The sequence below is a fragment of the Labrus bergylta genome, chromosome 6 (genome assembly GCF_963930695.1).
Source record: "Labrus bergylta chromosome 6, fLabBer1.1, whole genome shotgun sequence".
NCBI lineage: Eukaryota > Metazoa > Chordata > Actinopteri > Labriformes > Labridae > Labrus > Labrus bergylta.
Genome location: NC_089200.1, coordinates 30,463,441 through 30,476,920, shown reverse-complemented (window position 1 = coordinate 30,476,920; position 13,480 = coordinate 30,463,441). Strand labels below are relative to the sequence as shown.

At 41.0% G+C, this 13,480-nt stretch overlaps 1 protein-coding gene across 1 annotated transcript in view; it reads left to right on the top strand.

Annotated features, from left to right (window-relative positions):
* The window catches only part of scfd2 (sec1 family domain containing 2), a 141,844-nt gene that overhangs the window by 113,054 nt on the left and 15,310 nt on the right, over nucleotides 1–13,480 (top strand). The window contains exon 6 of the mRNA XM_020643797.3: nucleotides 10,017–10,162. Within this exon, the coding sequence (XP_020499453.1) occupies nucleotides 10,017–10,162 (146 nt within the window). The remainder of the gene's footprint in view (nucleotides 1–10,016; nucleotides 10,163–13,480) is intronic.

The window sequence follows — 13,480 nt, the reverse complement described above, 5'->3', positions numbered from 1 at the left end:
ACATTCATTAAAATAAATCATTCTAATGAATTAGAATATCAAAAATGAGTATTATGAAGGAATCGTTTAAATTTCGTTTTTTGCAGAACATCAGAGCGCAGAGTTCAGAAAAAATAAATGTTTAACTTGGACTTGAAGGTGTTCAGGGTCGGTGCTGGTCTCACATCATTACAGAGTTTATTTCAGGTCTGTGCAGCATGATAATATCATCAATCTTACAAGAACACCAAAGTTACTAACACATTGATCCCAAATCTGAGTATCCTCTGTGTGTCACCAGCTTTACATCTCATATAGAGATCTATAAAAGTATCAGAAACACTTTATTGAGACACATCATTGCCCTGCATTAACACCAGAGTGATGGTCCTCAGTCTCTATATCACACCCTCCTGCTGCTGGTGATACTTAAGCCTGGTACACACTACACGATTTTTAAAATCTTAAACGATTTTGATAGCGTGAGAGAACCCACACATGACAACAATCCTGACCAATTAACAGTTCAGATCTCATAGTGTGTGGTGAGACGATCAACTCAGCACACCACACACTAACCGATTCATTCACCAACATCCAGAGTCTGGACTATCACAAAGTGTAATCTCACGCGGTCAGACACGATTTTAGCTTAGTTTAAAGCCTTGCTCACATGGTGCAATTTTCCCCCGATTCGTATAAAAGTTGGGGTGGCATGTCAGCTCACACTGTACGACTGAATCGTTTACGACGCCCGACCAGACCTTGCGATTGACGTGCTCACACTGTACGACCTGATTGTTGGGCACGGCCGGAGTGCTCACACTGTACAATCGGTACGGAGCATTGACAGTTGTTAATAAATATTAATTTGAATCCTCCAAAGGACAGCGTTCATTGAAAGAGAAGGAAGTGAAGTTGTTGTAGGATATAGGAAAGTTGGTACAATCATAGATATATGGATACAAGTTTCAGAAAAGTGCTGCACTGATGATCTGTACCGAAATCTAAAAAGAAAAAAGCACGCCGGTTGCATCCTTCCGCTGGTCGCCATGACTACAGTCCTCCTTTGTCTCTCGTGATTATATTGTAGTCACACACAACTTCTCTCGGACCCTTTCATGACATTATCGTCAATATTTTAAATTCTAAATATCAAACATGTTTGAAATAAATCGGGGCGTCCCCGACGATCGCCGGGCAGATCGGGGACGTTAAGATTGGATCTTTGTACCGCTCACACTACAAGATAATCTGAACAGATAGTCTCGGATAGTCCGAGCAGCCTTGAGTCAGGAGCGACCCTGAGCTAGTCGGGAAGGAAGAAGCTAGTCGGAGCTCAAATCGACCTGATTATCCTGCAGTGTGAGCCAGGCTTTAAGCACGCAGCTGTTTCAGGAAGTGATGGAGACCTCTTCTGAAGGGAAAGTTAGTTTGATTCATCTTTGATAACTTCTATCTTCAGCAGCGACTTGAAGCCTCAGGGCTGCACGGACAGAGTGTGTAGAGAATTTAGCCTTAAGCTAAAACACTGAGAACAGGTCATACCTCATGTTCAGACACAAACTACTTCTCAAATAAAGGGAATATTGCATTGTGCTTGAGTAAAACAAAGTCTTTCATATTTCTTGATCGGTGCATCATTTGTGCAGGATAGTGATGAGTAATGATTGCACTTTGTAAAAAGACTTGTTTCATGGTTGATTCTCTACACATTATAGACTCAGAGAGATTTGAGCGGAAGAAACCTTAAACCAGAGATTTCAAAATACATCAACAAAATGTACCAGTGGGCTGTTACCATTACATGTTTAATGACAACGAGTCTCCATCTTATTCTCTTCTTGGTGCTACATTCCTCCGAGCCCTCTCCTGTTGGTGTTTTCCACCTCCTGAGCGTCACAGGTTACACTCACACCCTCTCAGAATCTATTGCTCACCTCCGGCTCTGTGAGATTTAATTAACAAAACACTCAATCAGGTCTTTCCTTCCTGTACTCGCTGGTCTCCTAAACTAAACTCCACTTTGTCTCCCTTTATGTCTCCCTTTGTGTCTCTCTGATGAGTCAATCTTAAACATTACTTTTGTCATTTGTGAACCAGTAAGTGCAGGAGATAATTGAGAATAGCTGAAGATGGAATTTAGGCTGTGGTTACTCATCGTTTCCCATCAGTTTGACAAAAAAGCTGTAATTATATAAAGTGTAGAATTCATGCTGGAAGACATCTGGGGGGGATATTAGATAACTTTTTTTTTGTGGAGATGATTCGTAAAAAAACGGAATTCATCTCCCACGCTTGCATCAGTGGTGTGGTGCTGTTATGGTGGGTGGGTGGGAAGGTGGCGGCGTTAAATGATTTGAATTCAGACGCAGGTGTTCAGCCTCACAGCCATGGCTCTGGATGCTCCCGGATCAGCACCTGGTCCGTCTCCTCCTCCAGGATCTGCAGCCTAGATCAACATCTAAAACCACAGACTGCCTAAACAGGGGAGGGGGGGGAAGGGCGGTGGGGTGCATCCAGCAGCCTGTGACACTGCTCTGTAGGCTTTGGCAACAAGTCAACCTGCTCTCACGACACACATGCAAGCACTCCTAACAGATTTACACTTCTACCTGCAGTCCTGCAAAAAAAGCATGAACGAAATTGCATATGAAAACCCCCCAAAAAACATCCAAATAGTTTAACAGCATATTATCTTTATATTTATTTTTTACCATTTCTTGTTTTGTTGAGCAACAAATGCTTCAACAAACATCAGTTATTTCTTTTGCAGGATTTTGCTTTTCTCCTGTGCGGGCGTCTGCAGAGATAAGACCCACATCTCTCTCAAGTCTTCACGCTCAAATCCCTCAAAAACGCCCTCCTCTTTTTCCCCACAATTTACCCCTCAAACCAGCGCAGCTCTGGGGGGGACCAGACTCTTTACATTCCTCCAGACAGAAACTCAAAACAAAGACTCACCGCAGATAAATTTGATATCGTCTATACGAGGAGAGATAGGGGGCCAACCAGAGAACAAATAATAGAGATTAAAGGCTGACAAAGTCAAGCTGCTCGCTGTTCGTTTATCTAACTTATCTGACACTGATTTATTCCTTTATATTTAAATGTGCCAAATAAAACGAACTCAGACTGTTTATGCAGGTCACATTGCAGCCCGGGTGAATGTGTATCTTTCTGTCATAAGAGGAGGGTTAAGAATGACATATCTTCTGTTATATCCAATCAAACCTCAGTATTTTACAGTCTGTGTATCCGTGTGTATGGAGGCAGATTTGTAGCACATGTCGTGCTAGTGTGAGATCTTATCTCCAGCACTTTTATCTATAGAACTCATAATACATGTGGTCGGTCTTTGCTTTCGTTTCCACAGCTCCCCTGGATAATAAGTGAGCTCACTCGCTGTTATATAATCTTGAAGTAAGAACATTAATTGAGTTTCCGGGGCCTTGGCGGTAACCCCAGGGTGGCAGAAGTCATGCAGAACCCTTTGAGTTGAGCCTAATGACTCAAATCAGAGCTGGAGTGCCAGAAAATGGAGCCAGCTGTTACTGAGAGGGATTAGAACTGTTGTCTGTGTAAGGTATGGAGGAAGAGAGGAAATGTGCAGAAATACACATACATGAAGCATATCTTAAAGGGTACATGCGTGTGTACAAAACATTTTGCTTCTTGGATGCTGCAGTTGGTAGAGCAGGGCCCCCCAGGCTAGAGTCCTCGATGCCCTGGTGGCAGGTTTGACTCCCGCTCCCCGCACTATCTCTCCCCATATTTCCTATCTCGTCTCAGCTATCCTATCTTATCCTATCTATCCTATCCTAAAAAATCATGGGTGGTTTTAGGCAGGGGCCAACAGGGGCCAACAGGGGCCAGTGCCCCTGTAACACTGATCTTGGTCCCCCCTGTGGCCACCCCTCCAAAAGGAAGAACCCCCCCTCATAACACATACACACTATTTGACTCAACAACCGGACTCACAATCTAGTATTAAATTCTGTTACTGAAACAAATATAAGTCATGGTATTTAATGATGAGTGCTATTATTTGGAATAATATATTTATATATTTTTAAAGTGATCATTTTTGTCACATGGAGTCTGGATTTCTATGATGAATCAAATTTGGTATGAGCAGGCTTAGCAGTCCATGTGGACAATTTAAGGCAGGTGGAATGATATAAGTCCTCATGATACCGGCTCCCCTTGCAGGTGTTCTAATGATGATTTATTAATCGCTATGAACAGATATCTGCATAAAAGTCAGAAAACAGTAAATAATAGATCAAAAAACTCCACTTGAGCCACAAATCAGCTTGACACTGTCACAATAGCCATTCAGCATTTAGATTCACTGACTACCTAAAATGTTTCAGGAGTAATCGATCTGACCTCCACTCAACCAACAAACATTTTAGAGATTGTTTTCTTCTCCTCTTGAGGACAGACCTGACAGAGCTTGACTTTTGACAAATCTGCATCTCAATTGTTATTATTTCTGCAAACTTTATTCCCATTAATTAAAAGTAAATCACAAACAGTCCCTCTGCATCTTTAAGAAAAAGCTAAAGACCCAGCTCTTTCATGAATACCTACTAACTTAATGATGATGGTCTCCATATTATTGATGATGGTAATGACGATGGTTTTTGTTTGATAACAATGACTTATAAGATGGTTTCTATACTGATTAGAGCTCTCAAGAACTGCCCTCAATGTTGTGCTTTGCCTCTGGTCACTTCCTGTCAGCACCTGTGTGTCCAATCAGACTCAAAGCTGATCGTTTGCTCTTACTGACATTGTTCCCTTTTTTCTAGATCCTTGCTTGTGTTGTTCTTACTCTCTGATGTACGTCGCTTTGGATAAAAGCGTCTGCTAAGTGAATTGTAGAATTGTACAAAGAAAAGTGATCCAGAGTGTAGGCGCTAGTCTACTGTTCAACATAGAGTCAACAGGTGAACGGATGTTACTCCGGGATGTTGATGACCAAGAAATGACTGCGTTAAATAACAGACTAACTACTGTCTTCACTGGAATCACTGAGAAATTAACATCAGGTCCCAGAGGCGTCTATATCAGAAGGTGATAGACTATCGATGGGTTCAGAGATTGGGGGAGTCTTAACTGGGTCATTTAAATGGTTTTAATTTAACAGAAAGACCACAATAATGACTAGTTATTTTGCATTTTCAATTGTTTTCAACATATCAGACCAACAACAAATAAATAAAAATCCAACATGTAAACATTATGATTTGATTAAAAGATCATGAACTGGTGTTTTTTAAAGGACTTGACCTCCAGATCTTATTGACGTTATTAAAACACGGATCAGTACAGATCCAGGGTTAGATCTTGGGTTTCGAAGTTCCAGGGAGACTCATGAAATGTGGAATATTGGACACACTTTTAGAAAAGGCTTTTGACTGTGTCATGGAAACTTACATTAAGTTATAAATTAAAGTAACAGTAAAATGATTTTTCCTTACAATGGCAGATTTGTGTGGGATCAATCTATGGAGACCAAGTGTTTTATTAGTTAAGATGAGCCTAAAATGTACATCTTCACTTTTTAAGTTTCCAAAACTCAAGTGCAGAATGTGAATGAACTTATAAGGTTTATACCACACAATGAAAAGATTCTATTCAAAGTCGACCCGTTACACGGACCCCCATCGCCGTGAAGTGCTTTGAAAGGTTAGTCATGGCCCACATCAAATCCACCCTCCCCGCCACCCTGGACCCCCACCAGTTTGCATACCAAGGTAACAGATCCACCGAGGATGCCATCTGTTCTGCTCTTCACCCAGCCCTCACCCACCTGGACACCAAAAACTCATACGTCAGAATGCTGTTCATAGACTTCAGTTCAGCATTCAACACCATCATCTCTCAGCAGCTGATCAGCAAACTGGACCAGCTGGGGCTCAGCACTTCCCTGTGCAACTGGCTGCTGGACTTCCTCAGCGAGAGGCCTCAGACAGTGCGGGTCGACGGCAGCACATCAAAAACCACCGTCATGAGCACTGGGGCCCCCCAAGGTTGTGTGCTCAGCCCCCTGCTCTTCACGCTGCTGACTCCATCCTTCAGCAGCAACCACATTGTGAAGTTCGCGGACAACACAACAGTGGTTGGCCTCATCTCCAACAACGATGAGACGCACTACAGGATGGAGGTCAGCCAACTGGCCACGTGGTGCAGAGGCAACAACCTCTTCCTGAACGTCGACAAGACCAAGGAGGTTGTTGTCGACTTCCGGAGAGTCCCCACTCCTAAACCCCCACTGACCATCAACGGTGCTGCTGTGGAGAGAGTGAGCAGCACCAAGTTCCTGGGGGTTCACATCAGTGAGGATCTCTCCTGGACAACCAACACCACATCACTGGCCAAGAAGTCCCAGCAGCGCCTCTACTTCCTCCGCAAGCTGAAGAGAGCACGAGCCCCCCCATCCATCATGTGCTCCTTCTACAGAGGCACCATCGAGAGCATCCTGACCAGCTGCATCACTGTGTGGCTGCACTGCTGCCAACCGCAAGACCCTGCAGCGCACAGTGAAGGCTGCTGAATGGATTATCGGTGTCCCACTCCCCTCTCTTCTGGACCTCTACGATACTTGCCTCACCCGCAAAGCAACCAGCATTGTGCGTGACCCCACCCCCCCCTCACACAGCCTCTTCAGCCTCCTGCCATCGGGGAGATGGTACCACAGCCTGCGGGCCGGCTCCACCAGACAGGGAAACAGCTTCTTCCACCGAGCTGTCAGGAAGCTTAACTCTCTCCCCTCTCTTCCTTCCCTCTCCCGTTTGCCACCAAGAACTCTGGACTAATAACTCTGAAGCTAACTATTCAAAAGTACACTCAGTTTACTGCACATTGCACATATTGCACAAGTTCACTTTTTCTTTAAATTTTATTTTATTTTATTTTATTTTATTTTATTTATTTTACCATTTTGTACCTTTTGCACAATTTAGAATGTATTACTGTAAATATTGTTTATCTTATTTTTACCTCATTTTATTTTATCTATTTTACCTTATCTCTTTTTTACCTTATTTTGATTGTATTGCACCGAGGGACGGAGACAAACGCAATTTCGATTCCACTGTATGTCTGGCATATTTTGAAATTGACAATAAAGTTGACTTGAATCACATTTGATTTCCTGGAATCCATCCTGTGTCCATCCTTCAGAGGGAATAAGGATAATCCAGATATTTTGGATCAAAGGTTTCCAAATCCTGCTCAAAGTTTGACCAAAAGTTTCTGAAGGTTTGATCTAGATCAAAGTAAAAAAAAAAAAAATAAAAAAAAAACTGGGTTACTTGAACTAATCGGATATCGGAGTGCTTTTGATTCTTCTGAGCAACCCATTTTTAAGATTTGATCAAATGTGATTGTAGAAATCAAACCAGTTACTTCTGAACTTCTGAGTCTGAGCCTTTCCTTAAGCTCAGCCTGGACAAACGGCTCTAAAGTTTGTGTCGGACATGAATGCCCCTCTCCTGGGTAACATTCTCTACTCTTACCTTACAGCACCTTCATTTACTAATTCTTATTGAATAAAAACCAACGATTCTGATTCTGATTCTTCTAGTAGCTGCTTTAGTTGAGAGAAGGAACAATGTTAGTCACATAAAGCAATGAATCAGAGAAATTAATGAGTTACTGATTGGTTCACTGTTGTTAAATGTATGTTTTGTCATTTTTCTTAATGGCCATGGCCTGATAAGAGATATCAAGTATTGTATTGGAATTTAAAACTCTGATATCATGACAATCCTTTTTAGCATCCTAACAAGCTTATCTGAGATGACATCATCATGTTGGCATTGTCATCGTGAGCTTGTTAGTATGCTGTAATTAGCATTTAGCCTCAAACAGTGCCGCTCCTGAGCAGCGCATCAAAAGGCATGCTGACATGTTTATAGATTCATAGTCTGTATTATCACAGCTGCCCTGTGTTCAGTTGATAATGTGCTCTTAACGGTTTATACAGAGTGATGGATGTTTAGTTGATGTTTTTGTATGACTCATATGTGCTGTGCATGACCTGTGATGACCCATGATCATGTTTATATTGTTATATATATATTTTTCCTAACTGTGAGATTATAGTGCCAAACATCACCCGGGACATGTTGAATAATGTGAGTTGTCCCTAACAAATACAAAACATTAGGTCATTGTAAAAAAAAAAAAAGGCTTTTAAAATGTGTTACATCACAGGGTTAGGTGGCTGCTGTAGCTTCATCTTATCTCAGCAGCACCCAATTCAAAACCTCTGAATGGGAGGACGTCAATGCTTATAATTTCAATCAAAAATAATCTTTCATCAGCTGAGAGTATAAGTATATAGCTTGGATTTGTTGATGGGCTCATTTGCATTTCTGATGGTTGAGTTCTTCTACCAGAGGTGGCTCAAGTACACACATTCTTTATTCAAGGTGAAGTACAGATACTTGTGATTTAAAAAAAAAATCTAATTAAGAACATGTAAAAACAGAAGTTAAAGTTCATCACATGGCAAGAACAGTAAGTGTAGGCACAGGCACAATCACTGGCACACAGACTCACACAGCCATCGTTTAGAAGTGAAGCTCAACTCTCCCAATCAGGAAGCATGCAGCAACAACAATCAAACATACATAAACAGATACACACACACACACACACACACACACACGAAGGCTTTCATGAAACTAGGTTAGATGCTTATCAGATAAGTAATCAACTGCAAGAGAAGGAAGGGAATAAAAGTCTTAAGGTATTTTCAGGTCAGGTATTCAAGCAGTCCATGGAATCTGTTGAAGTTGTCGTTTTATTCCTGACAAACTGCAGTGAGACAGTTTGTTGGCTGATGGGTTTCAGCACTGGGCTTGAATACATGACGTTCTTGGATTGAGAACATCTCAGCACACAAAACGTTTCATAGGTTGCACTGCTCAGTGATGCTATCATTTTAGGACAAAAAACATGAGATAACACTGGAAAATGACCATAAATCTGTGACAATTTTATTTTTTAAGTTCCCAGAGAAATCTGATCTAAATGTGAATGTTGAAACCATGTCTTCCACTTTTGGACCAGGTTTAACCGTCTTTTTAACGATGGCCATAGACGGCTGAAACGGGCTCACTGGGTTTGCTCCAGTGTAAATCAGTTGGATGGGGAAAGTCTCTCTGCTCTGAATCTGCTGCTTGTCGTACGGCCAAGTATGGAGTTTGACTGTACTCCTTTTTAGGGAGTAATTCTCCACACTATATTTACAATGGGTATATATATGACTTTTTCTATAATAATATCCAGAACTTTGAACAGTGAAGTATTTTAACTCCATCACTTTCCAGCTCTGCCTCTCAGAATAAGCTTTGTTAAAACGTTTTCAGTCTTTCATCCTCTGTAAGCGCTCTGAGCGTCTTGTTAACAGAAGGCAGCTACATTCCTGAGCAGCCCGAGGGGGAAGTTCAGGTGACAGTCGACCTACTTTGCCTGCAGCTCTGTAAACTGTTGGCTTGTCTTTATCCACTTTCTCTTGACTCCACTTTCAGATTCTTATGCAACCTCCCACTCTGCCTCCCTGTTTTTCTCTTTTATCTTCTTCTCTTGTCATTTTGGGTTTACTTCACAGAGTCTCTGCTGCCCAGTGCACTTCTTTTTAAATGGAGGGAACATTTAGCTTTTCATTAGACAGCAGGTTTTCTGCTGAAATAAAGGCGCTCTTGTCCTCTTGCTGCCAAGCGTTCACCTTCATAATCGCTTTTAGTGCACACCCAGCTGAGAACATTACCTACACATCTTAACAAGCAGTTTTTTCTGCAGGTGCAAATGTTTTTGTGCCTGTTAAGCTGTCTTTACAGTCTTAAAGAAATGTGGTGCTTTCTCATTTTAATGTGATTCCAGTGTACAAACAGTCACATTTTCACGTGTGTGCACAACTGTTTATAGATTGTCTTTGATTATGTCACACCGTTGACGCTCTTATATTACATAACTGTCTTTTCACGTGTTAAGTGTATCTGTGTGTGTGTTTTCAGGATGTGCTAACCCTGAGGAGCTGACCACAGAGCGAGCCCACTCTGCTATGGAGAAGATGTTTGAGACTCTCAGAGGGCTGAGTCACACCAGAGACCACCTGAAGCAGCTCCGCTCCGTCTACACGGCCAGCGATGGAGTTCACCAGGTCTGAGACACACAAACACAGACTCTCAACACCAGTGCACCAAAACACATTTCATAAACTGTAAATTAGAAGTGGAAGTACACTTTAGTGCTAAAAACAGGCCTAACACACCTTAAACACACCTCAGATTATTTTTTTAACCCAGTTAAAGATTTAAAAAAAAAAATGTTTTAGGCTGATGTAGACACATGTCAGTCAATCATAGCCACGTCTGGACGCAGTTTCACTTAAAGCAGGTTTCCAGCTCCCCAAGGGTCTTCTGGATCTTTTAATGCAATTTTAATACAAAATAAAAGTATGCTCAATTCCTCCAAAATAAAAAAGTCATGTTTGTTTCAAAAATAAGTTTGATAAACCATCTTATATTCTAATAAGCCAATTTTTCAAAGCTAAATTAATTTTAGAAAATAATCAGCTGCATTCACATCGCCATGGTGACGGCTGATATGAATCTTAAAGTGACGTAAACCGGCCTACAGTGATTTGTTTTTGTTGTTGTCTTGTTTCTGTTTATTTCCTCAGTCGCTTAAAAACTCAACAATGCCTGGACTGTCTAATGATTTAAAGAGCTTCTACTGACGAGTACTGTTACTTGCGTACGCTAACAGTGGGATTTGAAAAATGGTGGTTGGTGGTACCGGATTGGCTCTTGTGTTCGACCAATCAACGTGCATTGACGTATGGACCAATCGCAGCAGTGCACTTATGTCACTCTAAGTCCCTCTGTGCTGGAAGGGTATAAATAGGAGATAAAAGGGTTCCTCTAAACGGGTTCATAGTCCCTGTGGTGCAGAATCAATAAAAAAGGTGGAATGTTCCAACAGTTCCTAGAACTATGAAAAAGTTCCTGCAGTCCGAAAACGGCTCATATGTATATTTGATTCTAAATAGATCCATAAGTTACTAAATACACATGATTTGTTGAAGAAGATTTGAAACTGGAGATTGAGACCATGAACAGGGAGCGTACCTATGTTTCCATATTTCTATGTTATCTAGTTTTGTTTGTCTGACTTAAAGAAATTGAAACAAGGGTTCGGCATCTATAAGCTCTGCTTCAGCCGAAACCCTTTTCAATCAGCCTATTTTATTTTTTCTTGTAATGATTGTGATTGTGACGATTTCTGCTGCTGCTGATCGAAATAAAATTACTCATTCATTCATTCATTCATTCATTCATTTATTCATTCATTCATTTACTATAAAGTGCTTCCAAAAAATCTTGTGGGAGGATAGGGCTTAAATTGAAGGGAAATGTAGGAACACAAGACCTAATTTTGAAAATGTCATAGAAATGTGGGAACATAGGGCTGTGGGACCATTGGGCTGTGGGAACATAGGGCTGACCCCCATGAACACAAGAGAAAAACGTTTCCTGAGGAGTAAACTCCTCTTTACAATCAGACCTATTGTGTCATACACAAGAGGCAGAATGTTAAGTTAATATTTTTCATCACTCACAGCCACTCTGCCTCATGTTTTAGTCACTAATTTTTATACTGTAGCCTTCATGGTAACACAGGCTCTGATTTAGCAGGAGACCTTTGACCCCTTATTTCTTTTGTCCCTGGTCAGTTTTGCGTCACGGCGGCAGACAGAAGGTGTTCACTGTGAAAGCCGCTTCGCAAACTGTCTGATTCTTCTTGGAGCTTATGTAACTCAGGAGAGTTTCTGTGTGTATCTGAAAGCTTTGTCCCCATCAAAAGGCTCTTACCTTTTCTCAGAGACAGCCTCGCCGCAGATGTCCTTCACTCTGATTGGGCGGCATTTCTCAGAGAGTTATTGGTCAGGGAGCATAAAGGTTAGTCGATTAACTTCAAGGCTCTGTTTGCCCTTTCTTCACTTTAGAGGTTGTTTTTTATTTTCTTCACCAAATACATGAAAGTTATGAAAGAAACTGGAAAAAAAAGAGAGGAAGAAATATTCTTGTAATAAGTACCAAGCTTCAACAAAAGATTCCTAGCCGCTGCCTCTGATGTCTCTTACTGTCTCTTGTGTTGATGGATGCCTTTGTGTTACCCAGCTTCACAGAAGTCTTTTGCCAAATCATAAAGCTGTGACTCACAAAGTTAACATTCAGAGGATCCAAGCTCTGCTTATAAAACAATAAAAACAAATAAATGTGTAGATTAAATGAAATTCATTTAGTTGCTGGTGATAATATATTTCTCCATTTTCATGACTTCAAACAGAAGCACCATAAATCAGCGAAATACAGTAATCCTTCATGACAGTCAAACTGTTGCAGCAATGTGTTTATTTGCTCTTTTGCAGAGAGCTAGAAGATCAAATTGACACCAGTCTATCAGTATGCTTTAGTCTAGTTTGTTTTAAAAAAATAAATATGATATTAATTAAAATACAACTTTAAATTAGATAGAGATTTCAAATTGTGCAAAAAATGACAATACAATACAAATAGATCCAAATATTCCCTGTTATATTTTCTTTGTTAATTTAAAGCTTAATCACGGCGCTTACTAACCTAAGGTTGACCTATTAGATTGATCATGTACTTGTTACGATGCTGGATGTCCATACTAAACATGGGCTAAGTTTCAGATCATGATGTAAAGATATGTCCTACCCTCAAATCCCACCATAGTTCCTCGATATGAATTTCACTTCAAGTCTCTATAAGCCGTTAAACTCACTGGAGAGCAGCACTTGCCTTGGCAGCCATGCAGCGTTCTGCCCGTCCGGATAGCTTCCAGAGAGCTGGTCAATCAGAAGAAAGTGGGTGTGTGGTGAGGGGGGCCTTAAAGAGACAGCAGCTAAAATGAACAGTTTCATTTAGAGGCTGAAATGAGCGCTCTTACTGACGCCAGTACAAGATAAATAAGAAGTTCTAGCTGCAAAGCTTCTTTAAAGGTTTCACAGACTGACATCATGAAAGGTGAACATGAGGCGAATATGGGTTCTTTTATTCAGCCCAAAGGAGCCCCTTCTCTGCAACACAGACTGAAATATAGTTTGGCACATTACTCTTGAAGAAATGTCAGTTTCCTTATTTCATCTGTAGTTTTGCATGTTGTTTTGTGCTAAGCTAGGCTAACCACCTGCAGTTCTGTTTAGCATACAGGGCCTTCTGTCCTATGTCACACAGTTTAGTGTGCCGAAAGTGAGTTCTTGTTGGCTCAGATTGGTTTGTAAGGTGAGGATGAATTATAAAAACTGACCTAAAATGTTGTTTATTAACCTCATATTTACAATAGCCATAAGATTAAACCTAGCATGTTGTAGCTGTTTGTCAGGGGTCTAAAGGCCCGACTCACTTTCACTTCTTTGCCTGTTTCTAAAGAAACGGAAAGTTAATTG